The sequence below is a fragment of the Anomaloglossus baeobatrachus genome, chromosome 4 (assembly GCF_048569485.1).
Source record: "Anomaloglossus baeobatrachus isolate aAnoBae1 chromosome 4, aAnoBae1.hap1, whole genome shotgun sequence".
Classification (NCBI taxonomy): domain Eukaryota; kingdom Metazoa; phylum Chordata; class Amphibia; order Anura; family Aromobatidae; genus Anomaloglossus; species Anomaloglossus baeobatrachus.
The window spans coordinates 8,600,181-8,622,099 of NC_134356.1; the positions used below are offsets into that span (position 1 = coordinate 8,600,181).

Sequence of the window (21,919 nt, forward strand, 5' to 3'; positions counted from 1 at the left end):
TCTGATGGGGGCCCCTAATTCTCTGATGGGGGACCCTAATTCTCTGATGGGGGCCCTAATTCTCTGATGGGGGCCCCTAATTCTCTGATGGGGGACCCTAATTCTCTGAGGGGGGTCTCAATTCTCTGAGGGGGGGTCTCAATTCTCTAATGGGGGCCCCTAATTCTCTGATGGGGACCCTAATTCTCTGATGGGGGCCCCTAAATCTCTGAGGGGGTCACCTAATTCTCTGATGGGGGGCCCTAATTCTCTGAGGGGGGTCCCAATTCTCTGATGGGGCCCCTAATTCTCTGAGGGGGGGCCCAATTCTCTGAGAGGGGCCCCTAATTCTCTGATGGGGGCCCCTAATTCTCTGAGTGAGGGCCCTAATTCTCTGAGGGGGGCCCCTAATTCTCTGAGGGGGGCCCCTAATTCTCTGAGGGGGCCCTAATTCTCTGAGGGGTCCTCTAATTCTCTGAGAGGGGCCTCTAATTCTCTGAGAGGGGCCTCTAATTCTCTGAGAGGGGCCCCTAATTCTCTGATGGGGGCCCCTAATTCTCTGAGTGAGGGCCCTAATTCTCTGAGGGGGGCCCTAAATCTCTGATGGGGGCCCCTAATTCTCTGAGGGGGGCCCGAATTCTCTGAGGGGGGGCCCTAATTCTCTGAGGGGTCCGTTAATTCTCTGAGAGGGGTGCCCTAATTCTCTGAGGGGTCCTCTAATTCTCTGAGAGGGGCCCTAATTCTCTGAGAGGGGCCCCTAATTCTCTGAGAGGGGCCTTTACTTCTCTGAGGGGGGGCCCTAATTCTCTGATGGAGAGCCCCTAATTCTCTGAGGGGGCCCCTAATTCTTTGAAGGGGGCCCCTAATTTTCTGATGGGGGCCCCTAATTCTCTGAGGTGGGCCTCTAATTCTCTTAGGGGGGCCCCTAATTCTTTGAGGGGGGCCCTAATTCTCTGAGGGGGGCACTAATTCTATGAGGGGGGCCCTAATTCTCTGAGGGGGGCCTCTAATTCTCTGAGGGGGCCCCTAATTCTCTGATGTGAGGTCCTAATTCTCTGAGCGGGGCCTCTAATTCTCTGAGGGGGCCCCTAATTCTCTGAGGGGGCCCCTAATTTTCTGATGGGGGGCCCTAATTCTCTGAGGGGGGCCCTAATTCTCTGAGGGGGGCCCTAATGCTCTGATGGGGGGGCCCTAATTCTCTGAGGGGGGCCCTAATGCTCTGATGGGGGGGCCCTAATTCTCTGAGGAGGCCTCTAATTCTCTGAGGGGGCCCCTAATTCTCTGATGGGGGCCCTAATTCTCTGAGGGGGGCCCTAATTCTCTGAGGGGGGCCCTAATTCTCTGAGGGGGTCACGCCTTTACTGCCTCCCCCAGACATGTTCCTCCTCTAAGGGACTGTAGCACGATTCAGGGGTACGTTACACCAGAACTTTTAACGGATTAGTCCGGCGCTGGTTCGGCCGTTTTGGTGCAGATAGTCAGGACTGGAGTAAAAACGACAAAATTCGCAATATTTTTGCACAAATTGTTCCAAAATCTTGTGGCTACAGGTGTTTATATCAGAATTCTGGAGTATAACACCTTAAAGGGATTGTCCAGGTTTGGCAGAAATGTTTGCACTTGTGAATCTTCACTGTGCGCACTGTCAGGATTCTCCGGTCATGTGAGCACAAGTACGCGATTATCACAATCCCGGCCACAGTCCAGCCAGACATGCTCAGCCGCGCTCCATTCACCGGAGAATCCTGACAGTGTGTGCTGCGAGCGATGGAACTGCTTTTTTTTCAGCCACTAAACACGCAGGGATTGCCGGCCAATCATACTAATGCTGTAGCCATCTTGACTTCTGGCATCCCTGTTATTAATCGGCCACATAGAGTTACCAAGTCTTTGTAAGATCCACAGACGCCGTGTTTACTGCACTGTATCCAGAAATAGTGTAGGGACTATGGAGAGATTCAGCTGGAGGAGGGACCGTGTGTGCTGCTACAATAGGGAATAAACAGCACCTTCTCAGGGCTAATTGATACATTCTATTCTCTAATAATACCGCTCTTATGTGCATTTACTGTAGGGTGAGCTGCTGGAGAAGGGATACTATATAGAGGCCAATAGGCAGGGATTCTATCTTTACACACCGTGCTGCTGACACCTACATAATGCTATCTATTCTCTAATAATCGCGCTCTTATATGCATTTACTGTAGGGAGAGCTGCTGGAGAAGGGATAGTGTATGGAAGCTTGTAAGCAGGGATTCTAGCCTTACAGACCTTGCTGCTGACACCTACATAATGTCATCTATTCTCTAATAATACCGCTCTTATGTGCATTTGCTGTAGGTAGAGCTGCTGGAATAGGGATAGTGTATAGAGGCCAATAGGCAGGAATTCTAGCCTTACATACCATGCTGCTGATATCTACAAAACTTAATCTATTCTCTAATAATACCGCTCTTATGTGCATTTAGTGTAGAGAGAGCTGCTGGATTAGGAATAGTGTATAGAGGCCTGTAGGCAGGGATTCTAGCCTTACACACTGTGCTGCTGATACCTACATAATGTCATCTATTCTGTAATAATACCGCTCTTATGTGCATTTAGTGTAGGGTGAGCTGCTGGAGTAGGGCTAATGTATAGAAGCCTGTAGGCAGGGATTCTAGCTTTACACACTGTGCTGCTGATACATACATAATATCATCTACTCTCTAATAATACCGCTCTTATGTGCATTTAGTGTAGGGTGAGCTGCTGGAGAAGGGATAGTGTATGGAGGTCTGTAGGCAGGGATTCTAGCCTTACACACCGTGCTGCTGATACCTACATAATGTCATCTATTCTCTAATAATACCGCTCTTATGTGCATTTAGTGTAGGGTGAGCTGCTGGAGAAGGGATAGTGTATTAGAGGCCTGTGGGCAGGGATTCTAGCCTTACATACAATGCTGCTGATACCTACATAATGTCATCTATTCTCTAATAATACCGCTCTTATGTGCATTTAGTGTAGGGTGAGCTGCTGGAGAAGGGATAGTGTATTAGAGGCCTGTGGGCAGTGATTCTAGCCTTACATACAATGCTGCTGATACCTACATAATGTCATCTATTCTCTAATAATACCGCTCTTATGTGCATTTAGTGTAGGGTGAGCTGCTGGAGAAGGGATAGTGTATTAGAGGCCTGTAGGCAGGGATTCTAGCCTTACATACAATGCTGCTGATACCTACATAATGTCATCTATTCTCTAATAATACCGCTCTTATGTGCATTTAGTGTAGGGTGAGCTGCTGGAGAAGGGATAGTGTATTAGAGGCCTGTAGGCAGGGATTCTAGCCTTACATACAATGCTGCTGATACCTACATAATGTCATCTATTCTCTAATAATACCGCTCTTATGTGCATTTACTCTATGGCATGTTTGACCCTGATACTTTATACTTTATACCTTCTACATTCATATTACAATGGCTATTACACCCTTATAGTCACCCCTCCTCCACATGGACCCCCTTATTAGTATTGGTATTGGTTCCTATGAGAAAGTCAGAGATTAATAACCCCTTCTGCAGTAATTCACCTCTCAGGACAATTCTCTGATCTTCAGTGATACAATGTAATGTAATGAAGCCTGAATGCAAGAAAATGCTGCAGTAACGTGTCGCCATCTGGTGGACAGCGAAATAACAGCGCCCAGCACAGGAACAAATACACAGAAAGGGAATCGTGTAATATTTATCATAGGGTTAATAAAATGAACAAGGAGGAAGATCTGTAAAGGCAAAAACCCCCCAACAGAATATACAGCAGACCCCCAACACTACCAATACCAGGGAATGAGTCACAGGTCATTGTAGAGGAGGAGGAGGAGGTGAGCTGTAATATCACCTATTGTGAAAGGTGGATCCTGTTAACTGCTGTATATAGAGGTGTTATCAGTCATTGTACAGGAGGAGGAGGTGAGCTGTGACATCACCTATTGTAAATGGTGGATCCTGTGTGTTATCTACTGTATATAGAGGTGTTATCAGTCATTGTACACGAGGAGGTGAGCTGTGACATCACCTATTATGAATGGTGGATCCTGTGTTATCTACTGTATATAGAGGTGTTATCAGGCATTGTACAGGAAAAGAAGGAGGTGAGCTGTGACATCATCTATTGTGAAAGGTGGATCCTGTGTTATCTAATGTATATAGAAGTGTTATCAGTCATTGTACAGGAGAAGGAGGAGGTGTGCTGTGACATCATCTATTGTGAATGGTGGATCCTGTGTGTTATCTACTGTAGGTGTTATCAGTCATTGTACTGGAGGAGGTGAGCTGTGACATCACCTATTGTGAAAGGTGGAACCTGTGCTATCTACTATATATAGAGGGGTTATCAGTCATTGTGCAGGAGAGGGGAGGAGGGGAGCTGTGATATCTATTGTGATTGTTGGATCCTGTAATATTTACTTATTTAATCTTTTAAAATATTGATAGTAATGTTATTTTCAAATACATTTAACATAAAACCCTTTTTTCCACATTGTGAAATATCAGCAGGATTCCTGCTTCAGTTGTTGCCCGCAGACACCCGCACCCCGTCACCCCCATCAGACGGGAGCTCGTTCTCCTCTTTACCGTGTCTCCTCTTCATTTCTTATCCGTTTTCTGCACTGAATAGATCCTCTCTATCAGAGGATCCGCTCTGTGTGATCTCTTCGTCCTCGTGCAGGACGCTCTTACCTGTGTGATGATCCTTTGTCTCTACAGATCGCAGTTTATCCTTCATGTTGATAAAACATATGTGACTGCGGAGATCCATGTACAGCGCTCACAAAAGGGTGAGGGGTATTGACTTTCAGGATGACCCTACAATGACCTCTGACCTCAGGTGACCTTAATGCGACCTTCTCTAATCTTCTGACTGCTCATGTCTAATTGTCCAATGTTTCAGGACTTTTTGCACAACTTGCTGTTCTCTAACAAGGAGCCTAATGGCAAAATTCACATCAGGTGTTTGATCCATGAATCGTCCAATCAATTTTGGGTTCAGTTAGAATTAACCCTTCCTCCTCATTGTAAGATCAAGAGGACACCTAACAATTGATCAGCAGCGCCGCGCCATTGTGAGGCTTCAAGCAGCATGTTCTCAGACGGAAGAGGCCACTGAGCTCAGAGTGTCACAGAGCGTCACCCGCAGGTTATACAGAGACACAGAGAGACTGGAAGTCACAGAAAGGCAGAGAAGAGGCCACTGAGCTTAGAGTGTCACAGAGCGTCACCCGCAGGTTATACAGAGACACAGAGAGACTGGAAGAGTCACAGAAAGGCAGAGAAGAGGCCACTGAGCTTAGAGTGTCACAGAGCGTCACCCGCAGGTTATACAGAGACACAGAGAGACTGGAAGTCACAGAAAGGCAGAGAAGAGGCCACTGAGCTTAGAGTGTCACAGAGTGTCACCAGCAGGTTATACAGAGACACAGAGAGACTGGAAGTCACAGAAAGGCAGAGAAGAGGCCACTGAGCTCAGAGTGTCACCCGCAGGTTATACAGAGACACAGATAGACTGGAAGTCACAGAAAGGCAGAGAAGTGGCCACTGAGCTTAGAGTGTCACAGAGCGTCACCCGCAGGTTATACAGAGACACAGAGAGACTGGAAGTCACAGAAAGGCAGAGAAGAGGCCACTGAGCTTAGAGTGTCACAGAGCGTCACCCGCAGGTTATACAGAGACACAGAGAGACTGGAAGTCACAGAAAGGCAGAGAAGAGGCCACTGAGCTCAGAGTGTCACAGAGCGTCACCCGCAGGTTATACAGAGACACAGAGAGACTGGAAGTCACAGAAAGGCAGAGAAGAGGCCACTGAGCTCAGAGCGTCAGAGAGTGTCACCAGCAGGTTATACAGAGACACAGAGAGACTGGAAGTCACAGAAAGGCAGAGAAGAGGCCACTGAGCTCAGAGTGTCACCCGCAGGTTATACAGAGACACAGAGAGACTGGAAGTCACAGAAAGGCAGAGAAGTGGCCACTGAGCTTAGAGTGTCACAGAGCGTCACCCGCAGGTTATACAGAGACACAGAGAGACTGGAAGTCACAGAAAGGCAGAGAAATGACCACTGAGCTCAGAGTGTCACAGAGCGTCACCCGCAGGTTATACAGAGACACAGAGAGACTGGAAGTCACAGAAAGGCAGAGAAGAGGCCACTGAGCTCAGAGTGTCACAGAGTGTCACCCACAGGTTATACAGAGACACAGAGAGACTGGAAGAGTCATAGAAAGGCAGAGAAATGGCCACTGAGCTCAGAGTGTCACAGAGCGTCACCCGCAGGTTATACAGAGACACAGAGAGACTGGAAGTCACAGAAAGGCAGAGAAGTGGCCACTGAGCTCAGAGTGTCACAGAGTGTCACCAGCAGGTTATACAGAGACACAGAGAGACTGGAAGTCACAGAAAGGCAGAGAAGAGGCCACTGAGCTTAGAGTGTCACAGAATGTCACCAGCAGGTTATACAGAGACACAGAGAGACTGGAAGTCACAGAAAGGCAGAGAAGAGGCCACTGAGCTTAGAGTGTCACAGAATGTCACCAGCAGGTTATACAGAGACACAGAGAGACTGGAAGTCACAGAAAGGCAGAGAAGAGGCCACTGAGCTTAGAGTGTCACAGAATGTCACCAGCAGGTTATACAGAGACACAGAGAGACTGGAAGTCACAGAAAGGCAGAGAAGAGGCCACTGAGCTCAGAGTGTCACAGAGCGTCACCCGCAGGTTATACAGAGACACAGAGAGACTGGAAGTCACAGAAAGGCAGAGAAGAGGCCACTGAGCTCAGAGTGTCACAGAGCGTCACCCGCAGGTTATACAGAGACACAGAGAGACTGGAAGTCACAGAAAGGCAGACAAGTGGCCACTGAGCTTAGAGTGTCACAGAGCGTCACCCGCAGGTTATACAGAGACACAGAGAGACTGGAAGTCACAGAAAGGCAGAGAAGAGGTCACTGAGCTCAGAGTGTCACAGAGCGTCACCCGCAGGTTATACAGAGACACAGAGAGACTGGAAGTCACAGAAAGGCAGAGAAGAGGCCACTGAGCTCAGAGTGTCACAGAGCGTCACCCGCAGGTTATACAGAGACACAGAGAGACTGGAAGTCACAGAAAGGCAGACAAGTGGCCACTGAGCTTAGAGTGTCACAGAGCGTCACCCGCAGGTTATACAGAGACACAGAGAGACTGGAAGTCACAGAAAGGCAGAGAAGAGGTCACTGAGCTCAGAGTGTCACAGAGCGTCACCCGCAGGTTATACAGAGACACAGAGAGACTGGAAGTCACAGAAAGGCAGAGAAGAGGCCACTGAGCTCAGAGTGTCACAGAGTGTCACCCACAGGTTATACAGAGACACAGAGAGACTGGAAGAGTCATAGAAAGGCAGAGAAATGGCCACTGAGCTCAGAGTGTCACAGAGCATCACCAGCAGGTTATAGAGAGATGCAGAGAGACTGGGAGAGTCACAGAGGCAGAGAAGTGGCCACTGAGCTCAGAGTGTCACAGAGTGTCACCAGCAGGTTGTACAGAGACACAGAGAGACTGAAAAAGTCATAGAAAGGCAGAGAAGTGGCCACTGAGCTCAGAGTGTCACAGAGTGTCACCCGCAGGTTGTACAGAGACACAGAGAGACTGAAAGAGTCATAGAAAGGCAGAGAAATGGCCACTGAGCTCAGAGTGTCACAGAGTGTCACCCGCAGGTTATACAGAGACACAGAGAGACTGGAAGAGTCATAGAAAGGCAGAGAAATGGCCACTGAGCTCAGAGTGTCACAGAGTGTCAGCAGCAGGTTATACAGAGATGCAGAGAGACTGGAAGTCACAGAAAGGCAGAGAAGTGGCCACTGAGCTCAGAGTGTCACAGAGTGTCACCAGCAGGTTGTACAGAGACACAGAGACTGGAAGAGTCACAGAAAGGCGGAGAAGTGGCCACTGAGCTCAGAGTGTCACAGAGTGTCACCAGCAGGTTATACAGAGACACAGAGAGACTGGGAGAGTCACAGAAAGGCGGAGAAGTGACCACTGAGCTCAGAGTGTCACAGAGCGTCACCAGCAGGTTATACAGAGATACAGAGAGACTGGAAGAGTCACAGAAAGGAAGAGAAGTGGCCACTGAGCTTAGATTGTCACAGAGTGTCACCAGCAGGTTATACAGAGATGCAGAGAGACTGGAAGAGTCATAGAAAGGCAGAGAAGTGGCCGCTGAGCTTAGAGCAGCACAGAGTGTCACCAGCCGGTTGTACACAGAGAGACTGGAAGTCATAGAAAGCTTATGAAGTGGATGTCCTCTGGCCACATCCCACACAGATGTGAACAATGCTCTGAACTGGATGAAGAATGCCACACAACTCCAGACACATTTAAGGGATGTGAGAGGCAACAAGTGTAATGTCAGACCATTCAAAACCGTTTCCATGAGTGTGGTCTGCGTGCTAGATGACCTGCAAGGTACGTGACCTCACCAGCAGACACAGGCGTCATTTACACTACACAAGGGACCAGTGGCCTCTGTGCGGTCACTTATCAAAGTCTATTCTATAAATGATGGCCACCACCGATGATGGAGACATTACGGAGAGCGCTGTGCATCAGCCACTGCTGGCACCAGACGAGCCTTTAGGGGGGCTGGTGTTACATTGTGGGCCGGTGTGTCTACATAATAAAGAATGGCCCTGCACTGTGTGAATGGTGCAGTGACAGCTCCGACTATTGAGATAACATCATTATTCCTCTGCAGGAACAACACCGGCCAAATATCTTCATGGAGGACTATGCTGCAGCTCATCGAGGTCACATCATTAGAGAACGGCTGCTGGAGACTGTGGGACCTCAAGCACTTTCTCCAGACCTGAACCCCATAGAAAACCTATGGGATCAGCAGAGCCGACGTGTAGAGGCAGAACCTCAATGACCTGAGGGTCGCCCTTTGCAGACAAATACTTCACTTGTGACCAGCAGGAGGCGCCGTCATCAGCTGGAAGTGATGCTCAAGACCACCGGACAAGTTACTGAGACACTGGAGGGTATAAGAACCGCTGATATCGGCTCGTGTTTCAGTGCATTGTGATAGATGAGGAAATCACCGTTGCTGCTCTCGCTTTTTTTGCCCACAGTCATGATAAAATATCACGGTAGCCTGAACTTTTTAATGTTTTACATAAATTTAAAGCTAAATATCCCAAAGTCTGTGTGAGTAGTGTGCATTACCGAGCCATTCTGTATTTATCAGATGTGGTTATATCCCTGCACACTAGATGGCGCCGTCCTACACCAGCGCGACATGCGTTACATTGTATCCTGATTTTCTTATTTTACATTACACTTCGTTATTATGTATCAGCATTTCGTGATTTGGTTTTTCTTGTCAGCGCCTGTGATGCGGAGCGCACTCTTTTTAGCGCTTGTGGTGCGGAGCGCACTCTTTTTAGCGCTTGTGGTGCGGAGCGCACTCTTTTTAGCGCTTGTGGTGCGGAGCGCACTCTTTTTAGCGCCTGTGGTGCGGAGCGCACTCTTTTTAGCGCCTGTGGTGCGGAGCGCACTCTTTTTAGCGCCTGTGGTGCGGAGCGCACTCCTTTTAGCGCCTGTGGTGCGGAGCGCACTCTTTTTAGCGCCTGTGGTGTGGAGCGCACTCTTTTTAGCGCATGTGATGCGGAGCGCACTCTTTGTAGCGCCTGTGGAGCAGAGCTCACTCTTTTTGGTGCATGTGGAGCAGAGCTCACTCTTTTTAGCGCCTGTGGTGTGGAGCTCACTCTTTTTAGCGCCTGTGGTGCGGAGCTCACTCTTTTTAGCGCCTGTGATGCGGAGCTCACTCTTTTTAGCGCCTGTGGAGCAGAGCTCACTCTTTTTAGCGCATGTGATGCGGAGCGCACTCTTTGTAGCGCCTGTGGAGCAGAGCTCACTCTTTTTGGCGCCTGTGGAGCAGAGCTCACTCTTTTTAGCGCATGTGATGCGGAGCTCACTCTTTTTAGCGCCTGTGGAGCAGAGCTCACTCTTTTTGGCGCCTGTGGTGCGGAGCCCACTCCTTTTAGCGCCTGTGGTGAGGAGCGCACTCTTTAGCGCATGTGGTGAGGAGCGCACTCTTTAGCGCCTGTGGTGAGGAGCGCACTCCTTTTAGCGCCTGTGGTGCGGAGCGCACTCTTTGTAGCGCCTGTGGAGCAGAGCTCACTCTTTTTGGCGCCTGTGGAGCAGAGCTCACTCTTCTTGGCGCCTGTGGTGCGGAGTCCACTCCTTTTAGCGCCTGTGGTGAGGAGCGCACTCTTTAGCGCCTGTGGTGAGGAGCGCACTCTTTAGCGCCTGTGGTGCGGAGCGCACTCCTTTTAGCGCCTGTGGTGCGGAGCGCACTCTTTTTAGCGCCTGTGGTGCGGAGCGCACTCTTTTTAGCGCATGTGATGAGGAGCGCACTCTTTGTAGCGCCTGTGGAGCAGAGCTCACTCTTTTTGGTGCATGTGGTGCGGAGCTCACTCTTTTTAGCGCCTGTGGTGTGGAGCTCACTCTTTTTAGCGCCTGTGGTGCGGAGCTCACTCTTTTTAGCGCCTGTGGTGCGGAGCTCACTCTTTTTAGCGCCTGTGATGCGGAGTTCACTCTTTTTAGCGCCTGTGATGCGGAGTTCACTCTTTTTAGCGCCTGTGGTGCGGAGCTCACTCTTTTTAGCGCCTGTGGAGCAGAGCTCACTCTTTTTAGCGCATGTGATGCGGAGCGCACTCTTTAGCGCCTGTGGTGAGGAGCGCACTCTTTAGCGCCTGTGGTGAGGAGCGCACTCCTTTTAGCGCCTGTGGTGCGGAGCGCACTCTTTGTAGCGCCTGTGGAGCAGAGCTCACTCTTTTTGGCGCCTGTGGAGCAGAGCTCACTCTTCTTGGCGCCTGTGGTGCGGAGTCCACTCCTTTTAGCGCCTGTGGTGAGGAGCGCACTCTTTAGCGCCTGTGGTGAGGAGCGCACTCTTTAGCGCCTGTGGTGCGGAGCGCACTCCTTTTAGCGCCTGTGGTGCGGAGCGCACTCTTTTTAGCGCCTGTGGTGCGGAGCGCACTCTTTTTAGCGCCTGTGGAGCAGAGCTCACTCTTTTTGGTGCATGTGGTGCGGAGCTCACTCTTTTTAGCGCCTGTGGTGTGGAGCTCACTCTTTTTAGCGCCTGTGGTGCGGAGCTCACTCTTTTTAGCGCCTGTGGTGCGGAGCTCACTCTTTTTAGCGCCTGTGATGCGGAGTTCACTCTTTTTAGCGCCTGTGATGCGGAGTTCACTCTTTTTAGCGCCTGTGGTGCGGAGCTCACTCTTTTTAGCGCCTGTGGAGCAGAGCTCACTCTTTTTAGCGCATGTGATGCGGAGCGCACTCTTTAGCGCCTGTGGTGAGGAGCGCACTCTTTAGCGCCTGTGGTGAGGAGCGCACTCCTTTTAGCGCCTGTGGTGCGGAGCGCACTCTTTGTAGCGCCTGTGGAGCAGAGCTCACTCTTTTTGGCGCCTGTGGAGCAGAGCTCACTCTTCTTGGCGCCTGTGGTGCGGAGTCCACTCCTTTTAGCGCCTGTGGTGAGGAGCGCACTCTTTAGCGCCTGTGGTGAGGAGCGCACTCTTTAGCGCCTGTGGTGCGGAGCGCACTCCTTTTAGCGCCTGTGGTGCGGAGCGCACTCTTTTTAGCGCCTGTGGTGCGGAGCGCACTCTTTTTAGCGCCTGTGGAGCAGAGCTCACTCTTTTTGGTGCATGTGGTGCGGAGCTCACTCTTTTTAGCGCCTGTGGTGTGGAGCTCACTCTTTTTAGCGCCTGTGGTGCGGAGCTCACGCTTTTTAGCGCCTGTGGTGCGGAGCTCACTCTTTTTAGCGCCTGTGATGCGGAGTTCACTCTTTTTAGCGCCTGTGATGCGGAGTTCACTCTTTTTAGCGCCTGTGGTGCGGAGCTCACTCTTTTTAGCGCCTGTGGAGCAGAGCTCACTCTTTTTGGTGCATGTGGTGCGGAGCTCACTCTTTTTAGCGCCTGTGGTGTGGAGCTCACTCTTTTTAGCGCCTGTGGTGCGGAGCTCACTCTTTTTAGCGCCTGTGATGCGGAGCTCACTCTTTTTAGCGCCTGTGGAGCAGAGCTCACTCTTTTTAGCGCCTGTGGTGCGGAGCGCACTCTTTGTAGCGCCTGTGGAGCAGAGCTCACTCTTTTTAGCGCATGTGATGCGGAGCGCACTCTTTGTAGCGCCTGTGGAGCAGAGCTCACTCTTTTTGGCGCCTGTGGAGCGGAGCCCACTCCTTTTAGCGCCTGTGGTGTGGAGCGCACTCTTTAGCGCCTGTGGTGAGGAGCGCACTCTTTTTAGCGCCTGTGGTGTGGAGCGCACTCTTTTTAGCGCCTGTGGTGCGGAGCGCACTCTTTTTAGCGCCTGCGGTGCGGAGCGCACTCTTTGTAGCGCCTGTGGAGCAGAGCTCACTCTTTTTAGCGCATGTGATGCGGAGCGCACTCTTTGTAGCGCCTGTGGAGCAGAGCTCACTCTTTTTGGCGCCTGTGGAGCGGAGCCCACTCCTTTTAGCGCCTGTGGTGTGGAGCGCACTCTTTAGCGCCTGTGGTGAGGAGCGCACTCTTTTTAGCGCCTGTGGTGTGGAGCGCACTCTTTTTAGCGCCTGTGGTGCGGAGCGCACTCTTTTTAGCGCCTGCGGTGCGGAGCGCACTCTTTTTAGCGCCTGCGGTGCGGAGCTCACTCTTTTTAGTGCCTGTGGAGCAGAGCTCACTCTTTTTAGCGCCTGTGGAGCAGAGCTCACTCTTTTTAGCGCCTGTGGAGCAGAGCTCACTCTTTTTAGCGCATGTGATGCGGAGCGCACTCTTTGTAGCGCCTGTGGTGCGGAGCGCACTCTTTGTAGCGCCTGTGGAGCAGAGATCACTCTTTTTGGCGCCTGTGGAGCAGAGCTCACTCTTTTTGGCGCCTGTGGAGCAGAGCTCACTCTTTTTGGCGCCTGTGGTGCGGAGCCCACTCCTTTTAGCGCCTGTGGTGAGGAGCGCACTCTTTTTAGCGCCTGTGGTGCGGAGCTCACTCTTTTTAGTGCCTGTGGTGCGGAGCTCACTCTTTTTAGCGCCTGTGGTGCGGAGCTCACTCTTTTTAGTGCCTGTGGTGCGGAGCTCACTCTTTTTAGCGCCTGTGGTGCGGAGCTCACTCTTTTTAGTGCCTGTGGTGCGGAGCGCACTCTTTTTAGTGCCTGTGGTGCGGAGCTCACTCTTTTTAGTGCCTGTGGTGCGGAGCGCACTCTTTTTAGTGCCTGTGGTGCGGAGCGCACTCTTTTTAGTGCCTGTGGTGCGGAGCTCACTCTTTTTAGTGCCTGTGGTGCGGAGCTCACTCTTTTTAGCGCCTGCGGTGCGGAGCTCACTCTTTTTAGTGCCTGTGGTGCGGAGCTCACTCTTTTTAGTGCCTGTGGTGCGGAGCGCACTCTTTTTAGTGCCTGTGGTGCGGAGCTCACTCTTTTTAGTGCCTGTGGTGCGGAGCTCACTCTTTTTAGTGCCTGTGGTGCGGAGCGCACTCTTTTTAGTGCCTGTGGTGCGGAGCGCACTCTTTTTAGTGCCTGTGGTGCGGAGCTCACTCTTTTTAGTGCCTGTGGTGCGGAGCTCACTCTTTTTAGCGCCTGCGGTGCGGAGGAAGAGCTCATAATAAAGCTTAGGCATTGGGGTATGGAATTACAGGGAATAAATCGGTCACTGCTGAGATCCAGATTCTCAGAATTGTATAAACGGATCTTTCTATCCGGGAGAATAAGGGCGGAGACCAGACAAGACTGATACCAGTCACCAGTCAGGATCTGCCCAGAGCAGATATCCGGCCGCGGGGGAAGGGCAGAGTCTGGAGAAATCGGGGGCAGCGCCAGGAATATTCCATCTGTGCAGAAACTTCATGGATTTGTCAAAATGTGTCAAAAGTGTACACAAGTAACCATAGAAACAGCCGACAAACGCAAAACCACTGAAGAGGCAAAATGTGAAAACCAAAATGTGTCAGACTTCAAATGTCTGTGACTGTAACATCTGTACTTCTCTCCTCCTGCACTATATGTACTGTACCACCCTCTACCTATACATCCTGCTCTCCTCCTGCACTATATGTACTGTACCACCCTCTACCTATACTACATCCTGCTCTCCTCCTGCACTATATGTACTGTACCACCCTCTACCTATACTACATCCTGCTCTCCTCCTGCACTATATGTACTGTACACACCCTCTACCTATACTACATCCTGCTCTTCACCTGCACTATATGTACTGTACCACCCTCTACCTATACTACATCCTGCTCTCCACCTGCACTATATATACTGTACCACCCTCTACCTATACTACATCCTGCACTATATATACTGTACCATCCTCTACCTATACTACATCCTGCTCTCCACCTGCACTATATGTACTGTACCACCCTCTACCTATACTACATCCTGCTCTCTACCTGCAATATATGTACTGTACCACCCTCTACCTATACTACATCCTGCTCGCCACCTGCACTATATGTACTGTACCACCCTCTACCTATACTACATCCTGCTCTCCTCCTGCACTATATGTACTGTACCACCCTCTACCTATACTACATCCTGCTCTCCACCTGCACTATATGTACTGTACCACCCTCTACCTATACTACATCCTGCTCTCCTCCTGCACTATATGTACTGTACCACCCTCTACCTATACTACATCCTGCTCGCCACCTGCACTATATGTACTGTACCACCCTCTACCTATACTACATCCTGCTCTCCTCCTGCACTATATGTACTGTACCACCCTCTACCTATACTACATCCTGCTCGCCACCTGCACTATATGTACTGTACCACCCTCTACCTATACTACATCCTGCTCTCCTCCTGCACTATATGTACTGTACCACCCTCTACCTATACTACATCCTGCTCGCCACCTGCACTATATGTACTGTACCACCCTCTACCTATACTACATCCTGCACTATATGTACTGTACCATCCTCTACCTATACTACATCCTGCTCTCCTCCTGCACTATATGTACTGTACCACCCTCTACCTATAATACATCCTGCTCTCCTCCTGCACTATATGTACTGTACCACCCTCTACCTATACTACATCCTGCTCTCCACCTGCACTATATGTACTGTACCACCCTCTACCTATACTACATCCTGCACTATATGTACTGTACCATCCTCTACCTATACTACATCCTGCTCTCCACCTGCACTATATGTACTGTACCACCCTCTACCTATACTACATCCTGCACTATATGTACTGTACCATCCTCTACCTATACTACATCCTGCTCTCCTCCTGCACTATATGTACTGTACCACCCTCTACCTATACTACATCCTGCTCTCCTCCTGCACTATATGTACTGTACCACCCTCTACCTATACTACATCCTGCTCTCCTCCTGCACTATATGTACTGTACTGCCCTCTACCTATAATACATCCTGCTCTCCTCCTGCACTATATGTACTGTACTGCCCTCTACCTATAATACATCCTGCTCTCCTCCTGCACTATATGTACTGTACCACCCTCTACCTATACTACATCCTGCTCTCCACCTGCACTATATGTACTGTACCACCCTCTACCTATACTACATCCTGCTCTCCACCTGCACTATATGTACTGTACCGCCCTCTACCTATACTACATCCTGCTCTCCTCCTGCACTATCTGTACTGTACCACCCTCTACCTATACTACATCCTGCTCTCCACCTGCACTATATGTACTGTACCACCCTCTACCTATACTACATCCTGCTCTCCACCTGCACTATATGTACTGTACCACCCTCTACCTATACTACATCCTGCTCTCCACCTGCAATATATGTACTGTACCACCCTCTACCTATACTACATCCTGCTCTCTAACTGCACTATATGTACTGTACCACCCTCTACCTATACTACATCCTGCTCTCCACCTGCACTATATGTACTGTACCACCCTCTACCTATACTACGTCCTGCTCTCCACCTGCACCATATGTACTGTACCACCCTCTACCTATACTACATCCTGCTCTCCTCCTGCACTATATCTACTGTACCACCCTCTACCTATACTACATCCTGCTCTCCACCTGCACTATATGTACTGTACCACCCTCTACCTATACTACATCCTGCTCTCCACCTGCACTATATGTACTGTAACACCCTCTACCTATACTACATCCTGATCTCCTCCTGCACTATATGTACTGTAGCACCCTCTACCTATACTACATCCTGCTCCCCACCTGCACTATATGTACTGTACCACCCTCTACCTATACTACATCCTGCTCTCTAACTGCACTATATGTACTGTACCACCCTCTACCTATACTACATCCTGCTCTCCTCCTGCACTATATGTACTGTACCACCCTCTACCTATACTACATCCTGCTCTCTAACTGCACTATATGTACTGTACCACCCTCTACCTATACTACATCCTGCTCTCCTCCTGCACTATATGTACTGTACCACCCTCTACCTATACTACATCCTGCTCTCCTCCTGCACTATATGTACTGTACCACCCTCTACCTATACTACATCCTGCTCTCCACCTGCACTATATGTACTGTACCACCCTCTACCTATACTACATCCTGCTCTCCACCTGCACTATATGTACTGTACCGCCCTCTACCTATACTACATCCTGCTCTCCTCCTGCACTATATGTACTGTACCACCCTCTACCTATACTACATCCTGCTCTCCACCTGCACTATATGTACTGTACTGCCCTCTACCTATACTACATCCTGATCTCCTCCTGCACTATATGTACTGTACCACCCTCTACCTATACTACATCCTGATCTCCTCCTGCACTATATGTACTGTAGCACCCTCTACCTATACTACATCCTGCTCCCCACCTGCACTATATGTACTGTACCACCCTCTACCTATACTACATCCTGCTCTCTAACTGCACTATATGTACTGTACCACCCTCTACCTATACTACATCCTGCTCTCCTCCTGCACTATATGTACTGTACCACCCTCTACCTATACTACATCCTGCTCTATATGTACTGTACCACGCTCTACCTATACTACATCCTGCTCTCCACCTGCACTATATGTACTGTACCACCCTCTACCTATACATCCTGCTCTCCACCTGCACTATATGTACTGTACCAGCCTCTACCTATACTACATCCTGCTCTCCACCTGCACTATATGTACTGTACCATCCTCTACCTATACTACATCCTGCTCCCCACCTGCACTATATGTACTGTACCACCCTCTACCTATACTACATCCTGCTCTCCACCTGCACTATATGTACTGTACCACCCTCTACCTATACTACATCCTGCTCTCCACCTGCACTATATAGACTGTACCACCCTCTACCTATACTACATCCTGCTCTCTACCTGCACTATATGTACTGTACCACCCTCTACCTATACTACATCCTGCTCTCCACCTGCACTATATGTACTGTACCACCCTCTACCTATACTACATCCTGCTCTCCACCTGCACTATATAGACTGTACCACCCTCTACCTATACTACATCCTGCTCTCTACCTGCACTATATGTACTGTACCACCCTCTACCTATACTACATCCTGCTCTCTACCTGCACTATATGTACTGTACCAGCCTCTACCTATACTATATCCTGCTCTCCACCTGCACTATATAGACTGTACCACCCTCTACCTATACTACATCCTGCTCTCTACCTGCACTATATGTACTGTACCACCCTCTACCTATACTACATCCTGCTCTCCACCTGCACTATATATACTGTACCACCCTCTACCTATACTACATCCTGCTCTCTACCTGCACTATATGTACTGTACCACCCTCTACCTATACTATATCCTGCTCTCCACCTGCACTATATAGACTGTACCACCCTCTACCTATACTACATCCTGCACTATATGTACTGTACCATCCTCTACCTATACTACATCCTGCTCTCCACCTGCACTATATGTACTGTACCACCCTCTACCTATACTACATCCTGCACTATATGTACTGTACCATCCTCTACCTATACTACATCCTGCTCTCCTCCTGCACTATATGTACTGTACCACCCTCTACCTATACTACATCCTGCTCTCTACCTGCACTATATGTACTGTACTGCCCTCTACCTATACTATATCCTGCTCTCCACCTGCACTATATAGACTGTACCACCCTCTACCTATACTACATCCTGCTCTCTCTACCTGCACTATATGTACTGTACCACCCTCTACCTATACTACATCCTGCTCTCTACCTGCACTATATGTACTGTACCAGCCTCTACCTATACTACATCCTGCTCTCTACCTGCACTACATGTACTTTACCACCCTCTACCTATACTACATCCTGCTCTCCACCTGCACTATATGTACTGTACCACCCTCTACCTATACTACATCCTGCTCTCCACCTGCACTATATATACTGTACCACCCTCTACCTATACTACATCCTGCTCTCTACCTGCACTATATGTACTGTACCACCCTCTACCTATACTACATCCTGGTCCCCACCTGCACTTTATGTACTGTACCACCCTCTACCTATACTACATCCTGCTCTCCTCCTGCACTATATACTGTACCACCCTCTACCTATACTACGTCCTGCTCTCTACCTGCACTATATGTACTGTACCACCCTCTACCTATACTACATCCTGCTCTCCACCTGCACTACATGTACTGTACCACCCTCTACCTATACTACATCCTGCTCTCTACCTGCACTATATGTACTGTACCAGCCTCTACCTATACTATATCCTGCTCTCTACCTGCACTATATATACTGTACCACCCTCTACCTATACTACATCCTGCTCTCTACCTGCACTATATGTACTGTACCACCCTCTACCTATACTATATCCTGCTCTCCACCTGCACTATATAGACTGTACCACCCTCTACCTATACTATATCCTGCTCTCCTCCTGCACTATATGTACTGTACCAGCCTCTACCTATACTACATCCTGCTCTCCACCTGCACTATATGTACTGTACCACCCTCTACCTATACTACATCCTGGTCCCCACCTGCACTTTATGTACTGTACCACCCTCTACCTATACTACATCCTGCTCTCCACCTGCACTATATGTACTGTACCACCCTCTACCTATACTACATCCTGGTCCCCACCTGCACTTTATGTACTGTACCATCCTCTACCTATACTACATCCTGTTCTCCTCCTGCACTATATATACTGTACCACCCTCTACCGATACTACATCCTGCTCTCCACCTGCACTATAAGTACTGTACCGCCCTCTACCTATACCACATCCTGCTCTCCACCTGCACTATATGTACTGTACCACCCTCTACCTATACTACATCCTGCTCTCCTCCTGCACTATATACTGTACCACCCTCTACCTATACTACGTCCTGCTCTCTACCTGCACTATATGTACTGTACCACCCTCTACCTATACTACATCCTGCTCTCCACCTGCACTACATGTACTGTACCACCCTCTACCTATACTACATCCTGCTCTCTACCTGCACTATATGTACTGTACCAGCCTCTACCTATACTATATCCTGCTCTCCACCTGCACTATATAGACTGTACCACCCTCTACCTATACTACATCCTGCTCTCTACCTGCACTACATGTACTGTACCACCCTCTACCTATACTACATCCTGCTCTCCACCTGCACTATATGTACTGTACCACCCTCTACCTATACTACATCCTGCTCTCTACCTGCACTATATGTACTGTACCACCCTCTACCTATACTACATCCTGCTCTCCACCTGCACTATATGTACTGTACCAGCCTCTACCTATACTATATCCTGCTCTCCACCTGCACTATATAGACTGTACCACCCTCTACCTATACTACATCCTGCTCTCTACCTGCACTATATGTACTGTACCACCCTCTACCTATACTACATCCTGGTCCCCACCTGCACTTTATGTACTGTACCACCCTCTACCTATACTACATCCTGCTCTCCACCTGCACTATATGTACTGTACCACCCTCTACCTATAGTACGTCCTGCTCTCCTCCTGCACTATATACTGTACCACCCTCTACCTATACTACGTCCTGCTCTCTACCTGCACTATATGTACTGTACCACCCTCTACCTATACTACATCCTGCTCTCCACCTGCACTATATGTACTGTACCACCCTCCACCTATACTACATCCTGCTCTCCACCTGCACTATATGTACTGTACCATCCTCTACCTATACATCCTGCTCTCCACCTGCACTATATGTACTGTAGACACCCTCTACCTATACTACATCCTGCTCTCCACCTGCACTATATGTACTGTACCACCCTCTACCTATACTACGTCCTGCTCTCCACCTGCACTATATGTACTGTACCACCCTCTACCTATACTACATCCTGCTCTCCACCTGCACTACATGTACTGTACCACCCTCTACCTATACTACATCCTGCTCTCCACCTGCACTATATGTACTGTACCACCCTCTACCTATACTACATCCTGCTCTCCACCTGCACTATATGTACTGTACCACCCTCTACCTATACTACATCCTGCTCTCCTCCTGCACTACATGTACTGTACCACCCTCTACCTATACTACATCCTGCTCTCCACCTGCACTACATGTACTGTACCACCCTCTACCCATACATCCTGCTCTCCACCTGCACTATATGTACTGTACACACCCTCTACCTATACTACATCCTGCTCTCCACCTGCACTATATGTACTGTACCACCCTCTACCTATACTACATCCTGCTCTCCACCTGCACTACATGTACTGTACCACCCTCTACCTATACTACGTCCTGCTCTCTACCTGCACTATATGTACTGTACCACCCTCTACCTATACTACGTCCTGCTCTCCACCTGCACTATATGTACTGTACCACCCTCTACCTATACTACATCCTGCTCTCCACCTGCACTATATGTACTGTACCACCCTCTACCTATACTACATCCTGCTCTCCACCTGCACTATATGTACTGTACCACCCTCTACCTATACTACATCCTGCTCTCTACCTGCACTATATGTACTGTACCACCCTCTACCTATACTACATCCTGCTCTCCACCTGCACTATATGTACTGTACCACCCTCTACCTATACTACATCCTGCTCTCCACCTGCACTATATGTACTGTACCACCCTCTACCTTACTACATCCTGCTCTCCTCCTGCACTATATGTACTGTACCACCCTCTACCTATACTACATCCTGCTCTCCACCTGCACTATATGTACTGTACCACCCTCTACCTATACTACATCCTGCTCTCCACCTGCACTATATGTACTGTACCACCCTCTACCTATACTACATCCTGCACTATATGTACTGTACCACCCTCTACCTATACTACATCCTGCTCTCCACCTGCACTATATGTACTGTACCACCCTCTACCTATACTACATCCTGCTCTCCACCTGCACTATATGTACTGTACCACCCTCTACCTATACTACATCCTGCACTATATGTACTGTACCACCCTCTACCTATACTACATCCTGCACTATATGTACTGTACCACCCTCTACCTATACTACATCCTGCACTATATGTACTGTACCATCCTCTACCTATACTACATCCTGCTCTCCACCTGCACTATATGTACGGAATCACCCTCTACCTATACTACATCCGGCTCTCCACCTGCACTATATGTACTGTACCATCCTCTACTTATACTACATCCTGCTCTCCACCTGCACTATATGTACTGTACCACCCTCTACCTATACTACGTCCTGCTCTCCACCTGCACCATATGTACTCTGCTGTACCTGCACATATCGCACACTAGCACACGCTGCCTGCTTTCTGCGCCAGTACGAGTTTTCCTCTGCAGGTCAGGTGGCTGTTTAAAGTGTGGGA

General features: G+C 49.4%; 1 protein-coding gene across 1 annotated transcript in view; it reads right to left on the minus strand.

The window, feature by feature from the left end:
• LOC142301806 (uncharacterized) overlaps nt 1-4,749 on the minus strand; it is a 93,058-nt gene extending 88,309 nt beyond the window's left edge. The window contains exon 1 of the mRNA XM_075342829.1: nt 4,704-4,749. Within this exon, the coding sequence (XP_075198944.1) occupies nt 4,704-4,749 (46 nt within the window). The remainder of the gene's footprint in view (nt 1-4,703) is intronic.
• Nucleotides 4,750-21,919: the final 17,170 nt, after the last annotated feature.